The 15,311-nt window shown below is 38.9% G+C and overlaps 3 protein-coding genes across 13 annotated transcripts in view; 2 read left to right on the plus strand and 1 right to left on the minus strand.

Moving 5' to 3' along the window:
- LOC123320833 (ataxin-2 homolog) lies at positions 1 to 13,379 on the minus strand. Of its 5 annotated transcripts, none has more exons than XM_044908284.1 (7): positions 12,954 to 13,379; positions 10,537 to 10,661; positions 9,662 to 10,097; positions 6,977 to 7,835; positions 5,228 to 5,448; positions 4,971 to 5,173; positions 1 to 2,793 (listed from the first exon to the last, which is right to left on the minus strand). In XM_044908284.1, exons 1-7 carry the CDS (start codon positions 12,986 to 12,988, stop codon positions 2,333 to 2,335), a joined length of 2,340 nt encoding a protein of 779 aa, XP_044764219.1. In that variant the 5' UTR covers positions 12,989 to 13,379; the 3' UTR covers positions 1 to 2,332. The 5 variants fall into 5 exon arrangements, with proteins under 5 accessions (XP_044764219.1, XP_044764222.1, XP_044764220.1 ...); XM_044908287.1 differs by having other exon boundaries at positions 4,971 to 5,161; positions 5,249 to 5,451; positions 12,954 to 13,378; XM_044908285.1 differs by having other exon boundaries at positions 5,249 to 5,451; positions 12,954 to 13,378.
- The window catches only part of LOC123320832 (RIMS-binding protein 2), a 23,448-nt gene continuing 19,908 nt past the window's right edge, over positions 11,772 to 15,311 (plus strand). For all 7 annotated transcript variants that reach the window (XM_044908275.1, XM_044908278.1, XM_044908281.1 and 4 more), the window contains exons 1-2: positions 11,772 to 11,905; positions 11,974 to 12,387. The gene's annotated coding sequence lies outside the window, so the exon portion shown is untranslated. The remainder of the gene's footprint in view (positions 11,906 to 11,973; positions 12,388 to 15,311) is intronic.
- On the plus strand, positions 13,746 to 15,155 carry LOC123320835. Its single transcript, XM_044908288.1, has 2 exons — positions 13,746 to 13,919; positions 14,112 to 15,155. Exon 2 carries the CDS (start codon positions 14,112 to 14,114, stop codon positions 15,111 to 15,113), a length of 1,002 nt encoding a protein of 333 aa, XP_044764223.1. The 5' UTR covers positions 13,746 to 13,919; the 3' UTR covers positions 15,114 to 15,155.

The following is a 15,311-nucleotide window of genomic DNA, read 5'->3' on the forward strand; positions in this document are numbered from 1 at the left end:
TACAAATAAACCAATAATTTATTTGCGAAAAAAAAAACATTTGGTGCAATGAAAATTTCTAATATATGACAATGCCAACATGGCATAAAGGATTGTTTTATAAAAAACGCTTATATTCCAAGCCAGATTACACAATCTTCAACATCTGCGATCGGAATATCAGGTTTCGTTATACAATTCAGGATCATATATAACCGAGACAAACTCAGCGGAACAGAGAAGAGAAAAAAATTAAAAAAAAGGTGCCAAATATTGGACAATACAGATTTTTGAAACTAGAATCATACTTTGAACAAATATTACGTTGATAAGGCACCTTAGTAGAATGTTCTGTCCAATCACGATTCATAAGATAGTCGTGGGTTTTTTTAATAAATAAATCGTATTGGTCAGGGATCGTTATAAAAAAAAAGATTCACAAAAATCACATCGGTATGACAAATGAAACAACTGAATACAAAAAAATTTGAGATATGACAGGTGTAAAAATTTCGATAAGTAAGAATGAAAGGTCTGATAGGAAAATATCAATCACTCGTACAGTGTGTCCGTTTTTTAAACTTATAATTAATTCATAGAAAGGCAATGTTTATTCCCTTATGTGACTAGCGATTGGACTACACCAGTTCAACAACTCCAACAATTTTCCGAACAAACAGTTTTCATTCTTGCTTAGCGATGACAAATCATCACCTGAGTCTTTTTCTCAATTTCCGATACTTTATTACTTATAATCGAATAAGTTTCCCTTCGTCGAGCCCATCCTGAGGGGATGTCTGAACAAGGGGAAGAATAATTAAAAATGGAATGGGAATGTATGATTTCTTTACTGAAATGTCCTTTCACTAAAGTGAAACTCAAGTGGACAAAATGGTTTCGCGGTAGAAAAAATAATTCCAACAAAATCGATTTGAAAAAGAAAAAATTTTCATTGTATTAATACAATAGTTGAAAATAAAGCAGGAATAGAGAGCTGCTTCATTCCAAGAAGAATACACATAATACTCCGATCATTCTTGGTTACGATGTGAACCAACCGGATAAAAACAGTTGGTTCATATCGATATACTTGAAAAACGAACAGAATACTTATATACAATGAATTGAATAAATCCTAACTATTTTTTTTTTGTGTGTGAAGTTCTCGTATTAAGGGGAACCTTAACAAATTATAAAAACAAATAATTAAATCTAAAATAGATAAATTAACAATTTCGAGTAACTAACAAGGGCGGTGTTCCAAAGATTCCAAAATATCATCAGCTAATAAAATTGGTGTGTTTTTCCCTTTTAAAATCTACGTGAAATTGTTTGTTAAGGTTGATCCTTCGATAACATCCTGTTTAAATTGTAAAAAATCGTTTTAATTCACATCGCCTGATGATCTTCTCTCCCAACAAGTCAATCTTAGACAAAACTCAAACGGTCAAAGTGAGTGGTCACTTCGTACAAGTCAAAAAGTTTTCTTGTCAAATTCAGAAAACCAAACGAATCATTTATGCTTTTAAAAAATATAATAACGCCATTTCCATAATTGGAATAAAATCAGAGCAGTTTTTTTCGAATATCTTTGACGGTACGCAGCACTTCATGTCATCGGCATGTTCTAACCTAAAACCCGGTGGCCCAAGCGACAAGAAATCGAGAAACCCAACGAACCCAACAAATTTTTCCAGTGTGATGTTTCAATAATTTAAAATCAATAATTGTACAGTCGGTTCGTTCGGGTTTCTCTCATTCCAGAGGCTTGATCCTACGATGAACTAATTTTAACCTTCTCAATATTAATATGGCAAAGATTATCAAGGATCACACTCACATCCGAATTTTGAATAACTGTCAAGAATGAAAATTAAGTTATAACGGGAGGGGACTAAAATCCCAAAACTACATTCCATAACAATTCCATACGGGATGTGTAAAACGAATGAACCAAACGATAAAATGTTCGTTACCTCTTTATTGCTGAAGGAAAAACTCGTCCTCACCCATTGGCAAAAATCGAAGGGTTCTGGAGGTCTCCGGCGTTGCCAATGCGAGAGACCATCGTCAGTTCAGTGGGACCATTGCCATTGTCTTGTTCTAATCCGTCAGATGCCCTCCATCGTCCACCTCTCGACTGTAAGAAAAACACACCAAACCCTAGGTTTTCAACAATTAGGAACTATACAGACAATCCTCGCGTCAAGGAGGGACCCAGAAAACCATCAGAACACCGTTTTTTATTTGACCGTCGTCGGTCTTAGGGACGAGATGAAGTGAAATTCAATAATTTTTTTTTTTTATTTTAATTGAAACTAGCGCGCACGTCACTCCCACCCCGCGTTCAACGCTATGCCGGGCCCTGGTGCACCTGGTGCTGCTGGTTGTGCAGGATTAGGGGGATGGGATGCTGGGGTGGCGGCACCTGCGGCAGATACTGCATCCCTTGCAGCATGTGCGGCTGCGGGATTATGTTGCACATTGGCAGATACTGATGCGTCTGGACGCCTCCTTGGGGGGGCGGGGCCGCCTGGTACTGCTGGGGCGGGGCCTGCGGCGGCTGGCCCTGCGCGTACTGCGGCTGGCCGCCGCCCTGGGACTGCTGCGGCGGCAGGTACTGCAGCTGCGGCGGCGCGTCGTACATCCTGACGCCGTGCATCTGGTGGTAGGTGGCGGGGTTGATGCCCGCCGACTGGTAGACGAACTGGCCGAGCGGCGCCGGGGCCAGGAGAGGCTGGCCAGTTGCGGCAGCGACCTGCATCTGGGACATCTGCGACAAGCATTCGCCGCCTCTTATCTGGCCCGCAGGTACTGCAAAAAAAAACGGAGAAATGCGTTTAGAAATGTGAATAACATCCATTCAATAATCGATTCTATGAAATCCGAGGCCAAAAACACTACGCTCTATGGGCCGAATCTGTCCTACCCACCCCTGTCATACCATAGAAATAGTCGTTGTGTCAGGCGTGGAGTTTATTCTATGTTGTTTGATCGTTTTTTCTGGTTCTGTTCTTACATTTATGGTTTCGTCACAGAACACCTCAGGAACTAAAATGTTCTGTGCTAAAATCAATCAAATCTTTTGAACTCTATGTGAAGTCACAGTATTTTCAATAATCAACTTTGACACAGTAATATTGTTCTGTGACGAAACCATCAATGTTATTGACAAAACACAGAATCCCACATTATGTCAAAAAACCTGCACAATAAATATTTTTCATCATATATAGCTTTTCCAATGATTGTTTACATAGATTGTTTAATGATTAAGGAACAAATATAATTGAAAAAAAACTTTTCCAGTGTTTCGTCTAATACTCACAAGGTTGGCAAGCATTTCCGAACCCGTCCAATGAATATGTTGATAGGTTGAGAAGTCAACGAACAACAAAATCCACAATGGAATTTTTACCTGTGACTGGTTTCGCGATCAGAATCCTCAGACAAAGCAGAATTGTGTAACAATACTGAGAGTTGTCGAAAATTCCAGGCAAAGAGTAGAATTTGACATTACATGAACGACAAAAAATCTTTTATCCACCAGCTTACAACTGTATTTTTAATGATTCAATTGATTAATACTTTTCTCAATCATGTTCTGGGCCATTTTTAATGAGTTTGATCACTCTGTTCGATTCAAACTGTCACCCATATCACCAAGCAAAAAAATTCGCTTACCGAGTGCTCCAACACCTTCTACAGACCATACAAAAATATTGAAATAAAAAAAAAGTTCTCACAATACGAGAAAAAGAAAAGTGAACCCTAATTCATGCTTCATTCTATCCTAAAGAATTTCTCAAATGCATGTCTTTCGACCAGTCAAAGCCATCTGCCATTCGACATGAACCAAACTACATGTCTCCCACATTCGGGGGGATGGATGGAACAACGCACAGCTCATTGCAAGAGAGTAGAGAGAGAGAGGAAGGAAGCATTTATCGGTATCAAACTACAACAACATCAACTAAAATCTCAATTCGAACAAAAAGGGTTTTGTGGAACCTCACCTTTTATTCTGATCAGGCAGGGCCCCATCTTGATAGCTATGCAAACAATCAAATCATGAACATTTGGAAAATAATCTACACTAAAGAAATTCGAACAGAAACTGAGAATTTCACGGCCTGCTAGGCAAATTTTCCATTTGATCTAATAAAAAATCTAGATAGAAATGAGCTACTATCTGAGAAAAAGCACATATATGTGCCAGACACCAGATATGGTGAAAATAAACACTTAATTCAAGCTTTAACAAAATGGGAATTACTCTGTTATTATCTTGAGTGGAATTATCACATTAGAATTCATTAAAAACTCATATAGACTTCTGATTCTCTAGACATGCATTCAAAAATTCCCAACGCTCTAATAAGATGACACCAAAGTTACGAAAATTACATTTAAATCTGAACTCAAGTGCTTCAGTTATATACAGGGTTTCACGCTGAGTGTTTACCGGACGTATCTAGAGAACCGAATGATATTCATTCCTGAATCTTACATCTTGCGTTAGACACCCTATATAATTAGTAGAGACAGGCACATCGGAAAGAAAAAATACAGAATAACTTTAATACCTTCACTTCGTTAAAAGCAGTCAGTTGGTCATGAAATGATTTACTATTTACCAACACCTACTTGTTTACGCTGCAAAAATGCCACAAAGTGTTTGAAAAAACAAAAAAAAAGAGTATCAAGAACTATTTTGAATTAAAATCTGCTTTGAAAAATGAACACGTCAGTATTGGTGCACTACTTGATAATGTGAAGGATTAATTGGAATATAACAGACATCACTGTTCAAAATTTTAAAATGTGAATGAACTGATCTATTGTATTTTCCAAAGATTGATCTGTTTCCTGCTTCGTTGCCAAAGTGCCTATCTCGACCTTGTGTACTCTTAAACCGTAATGAGATTGTCGATTGTTTTCTACTTGATCAAGGTGGTTACCTTGAAAAAAAAAAAAGTTTTAACACTTACACTTCCTCATCCTATTACCCTGAGGCTGCTGAACGGGGTACTGAGCCTGACTGGGCATCATATAACCCATGGGCACGATCATGGACGTGGGCGGCTGACCCATCGGCCCGTTCATCGTGGTGGAAATAAACTGAGGATGGCTAGGCGTCTGCGGCGTGTGAGGCCTACTCAGCGAGGGCGTACTAGGAGACCTAGAATTAAAACTGCATACAGAGTTTAATACACCCCGTCCAGTTCGTTTCCTATTGCCGACATACTTATTGTAACTGTCTACAGACCTCGGCATGAAAGGTTTGGCGGCCGGGTTCAAGACGAATTCCTTGGCGTTAGGGTTTAGCGTAGATTTCTTCAGTGCCGTCGTGACCTTGTCTACGGCGCCGTCTGCCTGTGGCGACGTGGACGGCTGCGGAGAAGGGACCTCCTGCTGGGGCTTCAGGTTAGGCGGCTGCTGCTGCTGCTGCGCACACGGCGGCATAACCTGCTGAAGAAAAAAAAAAGTTAGAAATCGTTGCATTTTCTTGCCGTTTTCGAATTAGAAAATAGAAAAAAAAAATCTGTGAAATTCGAAAAATTGGGCATTTGGGCTGGATGCAACTCTGTTGAAAACATCCACAGAATTGTACATGACAGACCACAGATGTGTTGTGTCATAGATTCAGCCAGTCTATAGCATAGACAGTCTCTATGTCCATGATCTATAGACATAGAGTCTATGTCTATGATGGAGAGTACTCTCCATTCATAGAGTCTATGGAGAAAACTCTCCATATACATAGACATAGAGTCTATGGAGAGTACTCTCCATTCATAGAGTCTATGGAGAAAACTCTCCATACATAGAGTCTATGAGCTAGTCATTGTTTTCTTTGTTTGTTGGAAAAAAGAAGAACGTTGACATTCAGAAAAATTTCATTCATGACATGAATCTATGGATTTTTCCATCAGAGTTGCATTAGGCCAAATTACCCAAACCCTCGAAATTCATATATTTTTTAATGTAAAATTACTCGAAAACGGCGCATTTTACGAGAAAATATAAGGAATACTTTTATTTTACCAAACGTTCAAATATTCATTAGATAGCGTCCAACTTAGTTTCAAGAGTAAGGTTCTTTGAATTTTTGGTATTTTTATGGTACGTAATGGTCATAATTAGAAAACTGGAAGACGTGGGTGATATCTTGTGTTCGTTAAAGATTAATCAAATAAATGAAAAACTATATTCCGAAATTCATCTCATTCGACTAAACCGTTTGTTAGAATATTTGTACGAGTCAAAGAATCAGCCTGTGATTTTTCATTGATGTGGTGAATCTTCTCTGAAAGCAAAATTCCACACGCAGTTTTTCACTATGACCATAAAATACCAGAAACTCAAACAACCGAACTCTTGGAAAAGAGTTGAACAATTCATTTGACATCTTTTAAACCGAACCGATTTGGAAAAAATCAGTGAAGGAAAAAAGTGTCTCTTTTGACCTCAAGAATCTACTCTTCAAATATGTGTATGTATGTCAAAGACTGATACAAGAAAAATTAAAATTGCTGCTATTTTCCAAAATGATCAAATATTCATTGGTGAACTGTTCAACTCTTTTCCAAGAGTTCGGTTGTTTGAATTTCTGGTATTTTATGGTCATAGTGAAAAACTGCGTGTGGAATTTTGCTTTCAGAGAAGATTCACCACATCAATGAAAAATCACAGGCTGATTCTTTGACTCGTACAAATATTCTAACAAACGGTTTAGTCGAATGAGATGAATTTCGGAATATAGTTTTACATTTATTTGATGAATCTTTTTCAAACACAAGTTTTCTCATTATGACCATTACGTACCATAAAAACACCAAAAATTCAAAGAACCCAACTCTTGAAACTAAGTTGGATGCTATCAAACGGATATTAGAAGAATCTACTGTGTGAGATATAAAAGAAAACTAACTTTTTTATAAGATTTTCGAATCTTTCTAACACCAGATCTTGCAATGTACGATTTGCATCTCACCTGTGGCTCGGGAACCGGTTGAGGAGGTGGGGGACCCTGCGGAGGCACCTCCTTCGGTCCGAGCTGGAAATCCTGCGAGAACTGCTGCAGCTCCTTGACCTCCTCCCTGTGATGCCTGTTATTGTGACCGTTATGGTTCATCTCGACCATCTTCTGCTGCATATCGCCCCCCTGATAACCCGGGACCGCGTGGAGCGGCGGAGGCGGCTGCTGCATCTGCGGGGGCAAGTTTGGCGGGGGCCCTGACTGATAAACGTTCCTGGGACCCCTGAGGACCTTGTTCGAATCGCCGTTCATGTGCTGGCCCTTCTGCCCCCCCTGCCTGTAGCCGTGACCCTGCCTGGGCTGATGGCCTTGGTTCTGAACCGGTACCTGCGCCTGCGCCGGGACCTGCTGCTGAATATGAGGAACGGCCAAGTGATTCTGTGGTTGCGGGAGCTGCGCCTGCGGGGGCGGCACCGATTGGGGAGGCTGCTGCTGCTGCTGGGGAGGGACGTTGGGGACGGGGGACGTCTGCGAGTAGGAGGTCACGGTGACCGTCTGAGCGCCCTTGGAGGCGGTGGTCTGAGCTGGGGCGTTGCCGCTGTTGGGGGCGGCTGCGGTCGCGCACGAGTTCGCGGTCTGCGGGGAGTTGTTGGTCGCTGGCGGCTGCGGCGGCGGGCTGGTCCTGGCCATCTTGCCGTTGTTCTGGTTCTTCCGCTTGGCGGGCGGTATGTACTTGCCGTTGGTTGGCTCGGTGGGGCGTACCACGGCCGCGTACACGGACTCCTCGTCGCCGTTCTCTAGTTCGAGACGCGCCTTGCGACTAGGCTGGCTCTCGATCTCGTTGGCTATCTGGGCGGCCTTAGCCTCGGCTTCCCTGCAACAGAGGGCGGTTTAAAATTGGCCCAGAATGTATCAAGAAAATACAGCTAACATTGATATGAGAGAGATGATGGAGGAGACAGAAGTATAGGAATTATTGACATCCCAGTAGCCTGTGAAAGCCCCGAAACAACTGAATATCTGGTCACGAAAGATCACCAATAATCTCTGTAGTTTCACTTTTCTTCTGACAGAAGATAGAAGTCATCAAAATAAGACATTTCACCAAAAATTGTCTGTGTGAATTGTTTAAGACGGTTGAGCTACAGCCCCTAGATTTTCTACAAATTTCATTAAATTTTAACTGTGGAAGATGACTCAGGCATCGAAAAAACTAATAAAAACATGAGCATATGGTTGGACGATGAATGATTCAGTACTTCTGAGTCTATCCGATTAGTTGCATCAAGTTACTTGCGATTTAGGATGAAAATTGAGACAGTTCATTGAAAAAGTATATGAACTGAAGGGGTACTCAAATTTAGAATAAAACTCCAACACTCCAAATCAATGGTATAGCAGTGTATTTTTATAGAAGAGCTTCCTCATACAAGGTCAGTCTGCACTTCATACAAATATTTCAACAGTAGATTCTTGAGGTCAAAAGAAACACTTTTTTTCCAGAATCGGCTCGATTTAAAAGGTACAGGTTGCAGGAAAACTATTAAAAAAATAGTTCTTTTTAGTTCTATCTCACAAGCGGTTTTATCGAATGAAATGTATTTCGGAATATGGTTTTCAGTTTATTTCATGAATCTTTTTAGAACACAAGATATGACCCACGACTTCTAGTTTTCTCATTACGACCATAAAAATACCAAAAATTCAAAAAACCCAACTCTTGAAATCAAGTTGGACGCTATTTAATGAATATTTGAACGTTTTGTGAAATAAAAGTATTCCTTATATTTTCAGGTATAATTCGCCATTTTCGAATAATTTGACATTAAAAAATACCTGAATTTTGAAGGTTTGGGTAATTGGGCCTAATGCAACTCTGTTGGAAGAATCCATAGATTCATGTCACAAATGAAATTTTCTCTGAACGTCAACGTTCTTCTTTTTTCCAACAAACAAAGAAAACAATGACTAGCTCAAAGACTCTATATCTATAGACCATAGACATAGAGACTATATGTCTATGGCTATAGACTAGTTGAATCTATGACACAACACATCTGTGGTGTGTCATGTACAATTCTGTGGATGTTTTCAACAGAGTTGCATCCAGCCCAATTTTTCGAATTTCGCAGATATTTTTTATTTGTGAACATCGGTATAATTCGAAAACGGCGAGAAAATATGGGGAATAAACACTTTTATTTTTTGAATGTGGGCAGATACTTCTTATACCTACCGAATCTAGCAACGATTTCAAACTTTTGTTATTTGCTGTTGAAAAACCATTAAAAAAAATGTTATTTTGGCTGTATACAACACAGTTCAAAAGATCCACAGATGTGTAGTGTCACAAATTTAGATAGTTATTCTGAAGGTTTTCCAGGGGTGGCACAGCTCATTATGGCTATATCTTTATATCAGGGCCGAATCATAAAAAAATGAATAGGAGAAATGTGTTTCAGATCTGAGATCCATCATATACTTTGTAATCGATTAAACAAAAAGGCTTTCTTGTGTTGTCTCCAATTCAATTTTAGAATCTGCTACATATGTTTCAATCCCTTCAAAAATGGGATCATCTTCAAGCATATGAAAGATACAGACAAACTTGTTGAAATATTTGTACGAGTCAAAGACTCACCCTGCATATTCGTCATCTCAACTCGAAGAAAGAATGTGATCATAGACCACTATACTCACTTGTAATCGGGACTGTCGGAATGCTGTAGCTGCACAGTGTATCCCCTCAGGGATTGGTCGAAAGTACTCGTAACACCGTATTCTAACTCGTTCTTCTTGAACATATCATTGGCGTCCCACCCGTTCGCCGAACTGTCCAACTCCAGGGGCGTATCGGTGCCGTTCAACTCTCCCTCCCAGGGCTCGAGCTCCCTCTCCTCCCTGCTGGCACCGTTCAACCTGGCCGATATGGCAGAGTCGGTCTGAAAGGTGTCCCTGGTCGCGTAGCCTAAATCCACGTCTTTCGCAGACAGGCTCACTATGTCGTTCACCGGAAAAATCAACTTTTCCACCAACGTTCCAATCTGGGCCGTGGCATTCGGATTGTCGTTTTTGCCTATCAGAGTGGCCACTTCCAACACCACGTCGAAACTGCTGGAGAAGGTCTTGAAGATACCTGAGGAGAAAAAGGCCGGAATTCAGTTTCGGTTCGATTCCAAGGATCTCCACACTCTTCATTAGAAGTCACACATATTGAACATGTTTTCTAGCCCCCCTTTGGCCTGGCCGAGGGCCCCTGACCAAGGAAAACCTCTGAATATCAACTGAGTTGGCGTTTAACCACTCTTTATTTGTGTTAGAGCATTGGAATTAACATCTAACATCCTAACACACTCAAAAAAGACAGCCTTATCAAGCGTACAACGCTCAGGCTTTGCTTCTGCCTCAAATTGACATTAAAATTAGGTAGATGAAGCTACATCGACATTCTTGTCGTTTTAAATGAGTTCTACCATTGACATCACCACAATTATTGTGTACAGTTCATGTGGACTTCTACTAAGAGTATGACACCTTAAAATGTACAACGTTATTCTTCATCAACACGAACTGACCTTCCCAAACGTCTTCTCCTCTTGTCTTCACTCTTACAATAGTTCCCACTTGTGCAGTGGCCGTACACATAAAGTGAGGGTTGCTATAGACACCATCCGCTGTGACGGAACGATTCCGCTGGGTCCTGCAAGAAAAAAAACGGTGGTCAGATTTTTTTCTCAATTATAGTCTCGAATCACCAAACATAGATGGCAGTGTGGTCTTTTTTCACAGCGTCATCTATGGTAAAACTGAGGAAGTTCAAATTAAAAGGATCTAAATCGATTAAGTTCAAAACCCGATGGAATTTAAATGAAGGATAATGAATGAAAATTTAGAAATGTTGTGGAAAAAAAGTTTAAAACCCGTTTGAGATCTAATAGATGAGGCATGGACATTGAACCAATAACGACCTTGTGAAAAAAACTCGTGTTTCTCTTGAACAATTAAAGTTTCCTCTCCCAGACTTGCTTGTACCTTGTAATAACAATAATTGCGTAATGAATTCACTTAGTTTTTTCAACACATCGAGATATTCAACTACATTAAGGTTAAACTGAGTGTGAAAAGCGCTCATTATACCCACAAGTTCATTTTCGTCTCATCACTGGGAAGAAATAAACTGCAGTAGCTTACATTCCGACCCTTTTCCAATCGATATTAAGACAGTCTATAAATATTTACACTTCCACTCCACAAAAATGCATTCTCATTCCCTCTAAAAGTGCATCCAAACTGGACACTCCCACACTTGACCTTGTGTAATATGCAATAACAAGGCTATAACACCTAATCTTATCGGGAAAAATAAATAAATTGATTCTAGCCAGAGTAGCTGAGTAATACCAGGGGAAGACCCAGTTGAAATATAGGAAACTAGACGTTAAATTGTACAAAACAGAATTTTACTTTGCTTCGCAGTAGAGAAATTTTTTTTGCCACCCTGTATACTAAGATTAAACGATTCCAGTTGTATCCAAAGGCAGTATTTAGAAAAGTACAAACAAATAACGTCATAATGAAGGGCACTTTGCCTAACTTATCAACGAGAACTATGTAATTATGATAAAACTTAGGAATTTTTGATAACATCACAAGTTATTTGGATTAATCATCTGATTGATTTCAGTGGTTCTAGGAATTGATTATGCAAAAATCCCCGTCAAATATCAATAAACTAAAATTTAGAAAAATAATTCAAAACTGATTTGAACCACAGATGATGCTGCGGTAAAACAGATTTCATCATCTGCAAACTTCTACAAAAGGGCACAGATGTCACTGCAGTCGGCGCGTCATAGGGCTGCATTTTTTATTATCGACAGATTTTTAGCGGGAAAAAAAATGAATACGTGCTAAATTTACAAGGAATTAAACCTAATGAAACAGGTAGTGAAGATAGCATATATGTACCAACAATTTCCTTAGGTAATCAATAATTTCGAACTCTTTTTCAGGGACGTTTTGACCTCTCCCAACAAGGCAGGCGTTGACAGATAAAAACACGTGGCCCTAGACTCATGCCTTAAGGGCTTTAAATACCTCAGGCGAAAAACAGAGATAAACCAATTCTTTATGAATTTCCCCTTGAATAACATTCAAAAGAAACAAAACCAATACGAGCCATTTAAGTAAGCGTTGATTGACCGACACCTGACTTAATTATCAATAATCGATCACAAATCATCAACAGATCAGAGGAAACTCACCTTGAAGGGCACCTACTTGGGTATGACCGGTCAAATTTGGGCGCAAATTTTGGCGGGTCTTATCAGTTTCGAGGACAAGCTCCCTGCCAGAAGGGCAGGTAAAGAGATGAGTTTCCTGGAACCCTAATGACAATAGATTTTATGCATTCCGCCTAGAGGAAGGTAAGTTTTATGACCTTGTAATAGAACTTTGGAATGACCATTGTATTGGAAACAGGAATGCAAATAAAATGCAACTGAGGTTTCGCAAATTGCCGGAATTTGAACGAACGAAAATGGCCCTTTCGAATTTTTGCATTCAAAACATAAATGGGACACGTGACAACATTGTCGAAATACATTATCAATTCATATAGAATAAGTACCAATTGACAACTATTAAAATTGAATTATTTCGTTAGCTTCCTCAAAAGAATTTTAATGACAGCAATAAATTCCAAGAATTCAATTAGTTTAGTTCCACACACCCTGTTCCTGGGTCGAAACATGAAAAGGAATATCGTCATTTCCACAAACTAATTAAGGTGCATCAATTGACAAAAAATTAACAAAAGGAAATGACAATGACCTAAAACTTTACAAAGCAAACTCAGATCAGAGTTGAACGTAACATAAATGTGAAATATATACAGAAAACATGTTAGATTATAAACAATCTAATCATATGACAACAATCGTTTGATTCTTCATGTTTTGATAATTCAAAATGGGGAAGTTAAAGTACTAACCTTACAGGACCCCGTTTATTCCGTTTGTTGTTCATCTCACCAGTACCGTTCGGTGCGGTATGGTCTCTGCTTTTCGTGGGGACAGGAATTTTGAAAATTTTCCCTTAAACACTTCTTGGAAACAAGTTATTGTAGTTTTCGATGTGAAAACTTACGCGCACACCAAGTTATTTAGATACCAAACAAAGATTTTCAAAATGGCTCAGTGACGTAACTAAATCGGCAATTTTCGATCACAGGACAACACGAAGGTATTTGAAATGGCGCGGAAGAATAGCTGAAATGTTTGTTGTATTGAGTAATTGAAAGAAATTCAAGAAATTTTTTTGTTGGATTTAGGAATTCGATGATAACTAAAGTCTGCTTAGCAGATATGCCAGGCAGCTAATGTCACAATTGACATAACCTAATTGCGACTGCGTCACAGAGTTGGATCCATCCAATGGCGCGTTCTCTAGCCGAGCACAAGCGTCGCGTAACCACAGATCTTCGGCCAACGAATCCAGACGATCCAATCTAGAGAAGGAATCTTCGAAGATCCTACAACAAATTGGAAAATTTCCTTATTCAATCTCTGAATTGATTACTTGACGTATAAGATAACAAATGCTAATTAACAATATACTGTTCGAAAGTTATTTATATTCAAAAATTAATTGGCTGGGTAAACAATTTTTCGGTTAAGAAAATACTATGGTCTATAAGGATCTCTAGTTACGCATCAGATCTTATTACTTCAGACCAATTTTAGGAGATGTCGCTAGTATCGTTTGGATACAGTTGAAGGCGGGATTTTACTCGAAATTTAAAAATCAATATGTGAGAGTTTGCCCGATAACATCAATTTAAAACAACCTGTTGGAAAAGTCTGCGTCTTCAATAACGAAATTTCACTTGAATCATATTCAAGATCAAGTCTCAAAAAAGCTTGAGGAGATCTCTTTTTTCGTCACAACACAACTGAAGGTAAGTGAACTGTTTTTTAAGAGTACTTTAGTTTTATGTGATAAGTAAATCGAAATCTTAGGGAACATATGGCAGAAAATTTCAAAGTAAAATCAGATTCCAACATATTGTGAACTGGAAAAACTAATGAAACATGTATAAAACCAATATTTTATTCTATTTTCCTATGAATAAGAATTCTTCTTTTCCCAGATGAAAAAGGCAATGGGGGAAAAAACAATTTTCGAGAAACTGGACGAAGAACTTTTGGAATTCCATAAATACCTGAAAAGAAAGGATTTAGACGAAGAAGACATAGGTATGATATTCGAACCATTATTAGGAGAAAAAAACAGAGGGATTGGAAGATGTTTTTTCATTTTGATGTCGATTTTCCTCATTTTCCACGCACTGATAAGGACAGAAATAGGTTGGTGGTACATTTTGGCCATGTCAAGAATGTTTTTGATCAAAATCAAGCCTTTTTACGACTGGAGCTACCTCAAAAATGAAGAATGCATGATACCAAAATGGTGGGAGAAAGGAGTAGAGAAAAACTATACACCAAACTGTAATTTCTGCGAAAATTTGAAAAACGTGGAAGTCTTGGATCAATTGGATGGTGGTGAATTAGAAGAATTTTACATGGAGGTGCAAAAACCTGTTGTTTTTCAATACGAGTTCCCTACAGTGGACCATGTTTGGTCTTCTTTTTTCCAAGACGACAATTTCTTATCGTCTTTTCCTTGTTCGATAGAAACTAACGTGATGGAAAACGAAGGAAACATAGGGAAGATCTTGAGGAAAATATCGATTTTTCCAAATTTCTTCGTGCATTTTCAAAATTGCGAATACGATTCCATGAAATATTTCAGAGGGGTGGTTCCAACCCCCAAATTCGTCCCTGATAACATCTCACCAGTGCAATACAACTGGCTGATGTGGAGTAGAAACTACACCTTTCCAAGATTCAAAAAAATCGAACTGTCGAATTCTGAAAATTTCAAATTGGTTGGACAGATAGAAGGAAGGGCAACCTACAGGCTGTTACCGCCTGGAAAATGCGAGAAAATTTGCGAAGAAGTAGAGGTTACTTTGGGAAAAGGGCAGGTTTTTATCTTCACCAATTTTTGGCGATTGGAGTACAGTGTGTCCGGTAGTGAAGAGGAAATAGAGGATGTAGGTGTTATTTTGGAGGCTCATTCTATATTGTGAACAGAAATTTAATCAAACAAGCTATATTTTATAAAATTGTAAAAACATTAGAATGAAAACTGGGAGGTATCTATAAATATTGCTCCACTGTGTAAACAATATTTTGCTCAAAATGGTTGGCAATTTGTAATCATGCAAATAAAGAAGTGTTATTGTATTATGTTGTTTTTTTTTACGATATTTTCTCTTTCATTAAAC

The sequence above is a fragment of the Coccinella septempunctata genome, chromosome 9, assembly GCF_907165205.1.
Source record: "Coccinella septempunctata chromosome 9, icCocSept1.1, whole genome shotgun sequence".
NCBI lineage: Eukaryota > Metazoa > Arthropoda > Insecta > Coleoptera > Coccinellidae > Coccinella > Coccinella septempunctata.

Bases quoted from the DNA above. Each gene is read 5' to 3' on its own strand.
- LOC123320835 (XM_044908288.1), top strand. From the start codon at position 14,112: ATGAAAAAGGCAATGGGGGAAAAAACAATTTTCGAGAAACTGGACGAA.
- LOC123320833 (XM_044908283.1), bottom strand. From the start codon at position 12,988: ATGAACAACAAACGGAATAAACGGGGTCCTGTAAG. The intron at 10,098-10,536 runs GTCAGTTCGTGT...TTTTCTCCTCAG, and splicing joins AGGAGAAGACGTTTGGGAAG to GTATCTTCAAGACCTTCTCC. The intron at 5,174-5,227 runs GTATGTCGGCAA...CTCTGTATGCAG, and splicing joins TCTGTAGACAGTTACAATAA to TTTTAATTCTAGGTCTCCTA.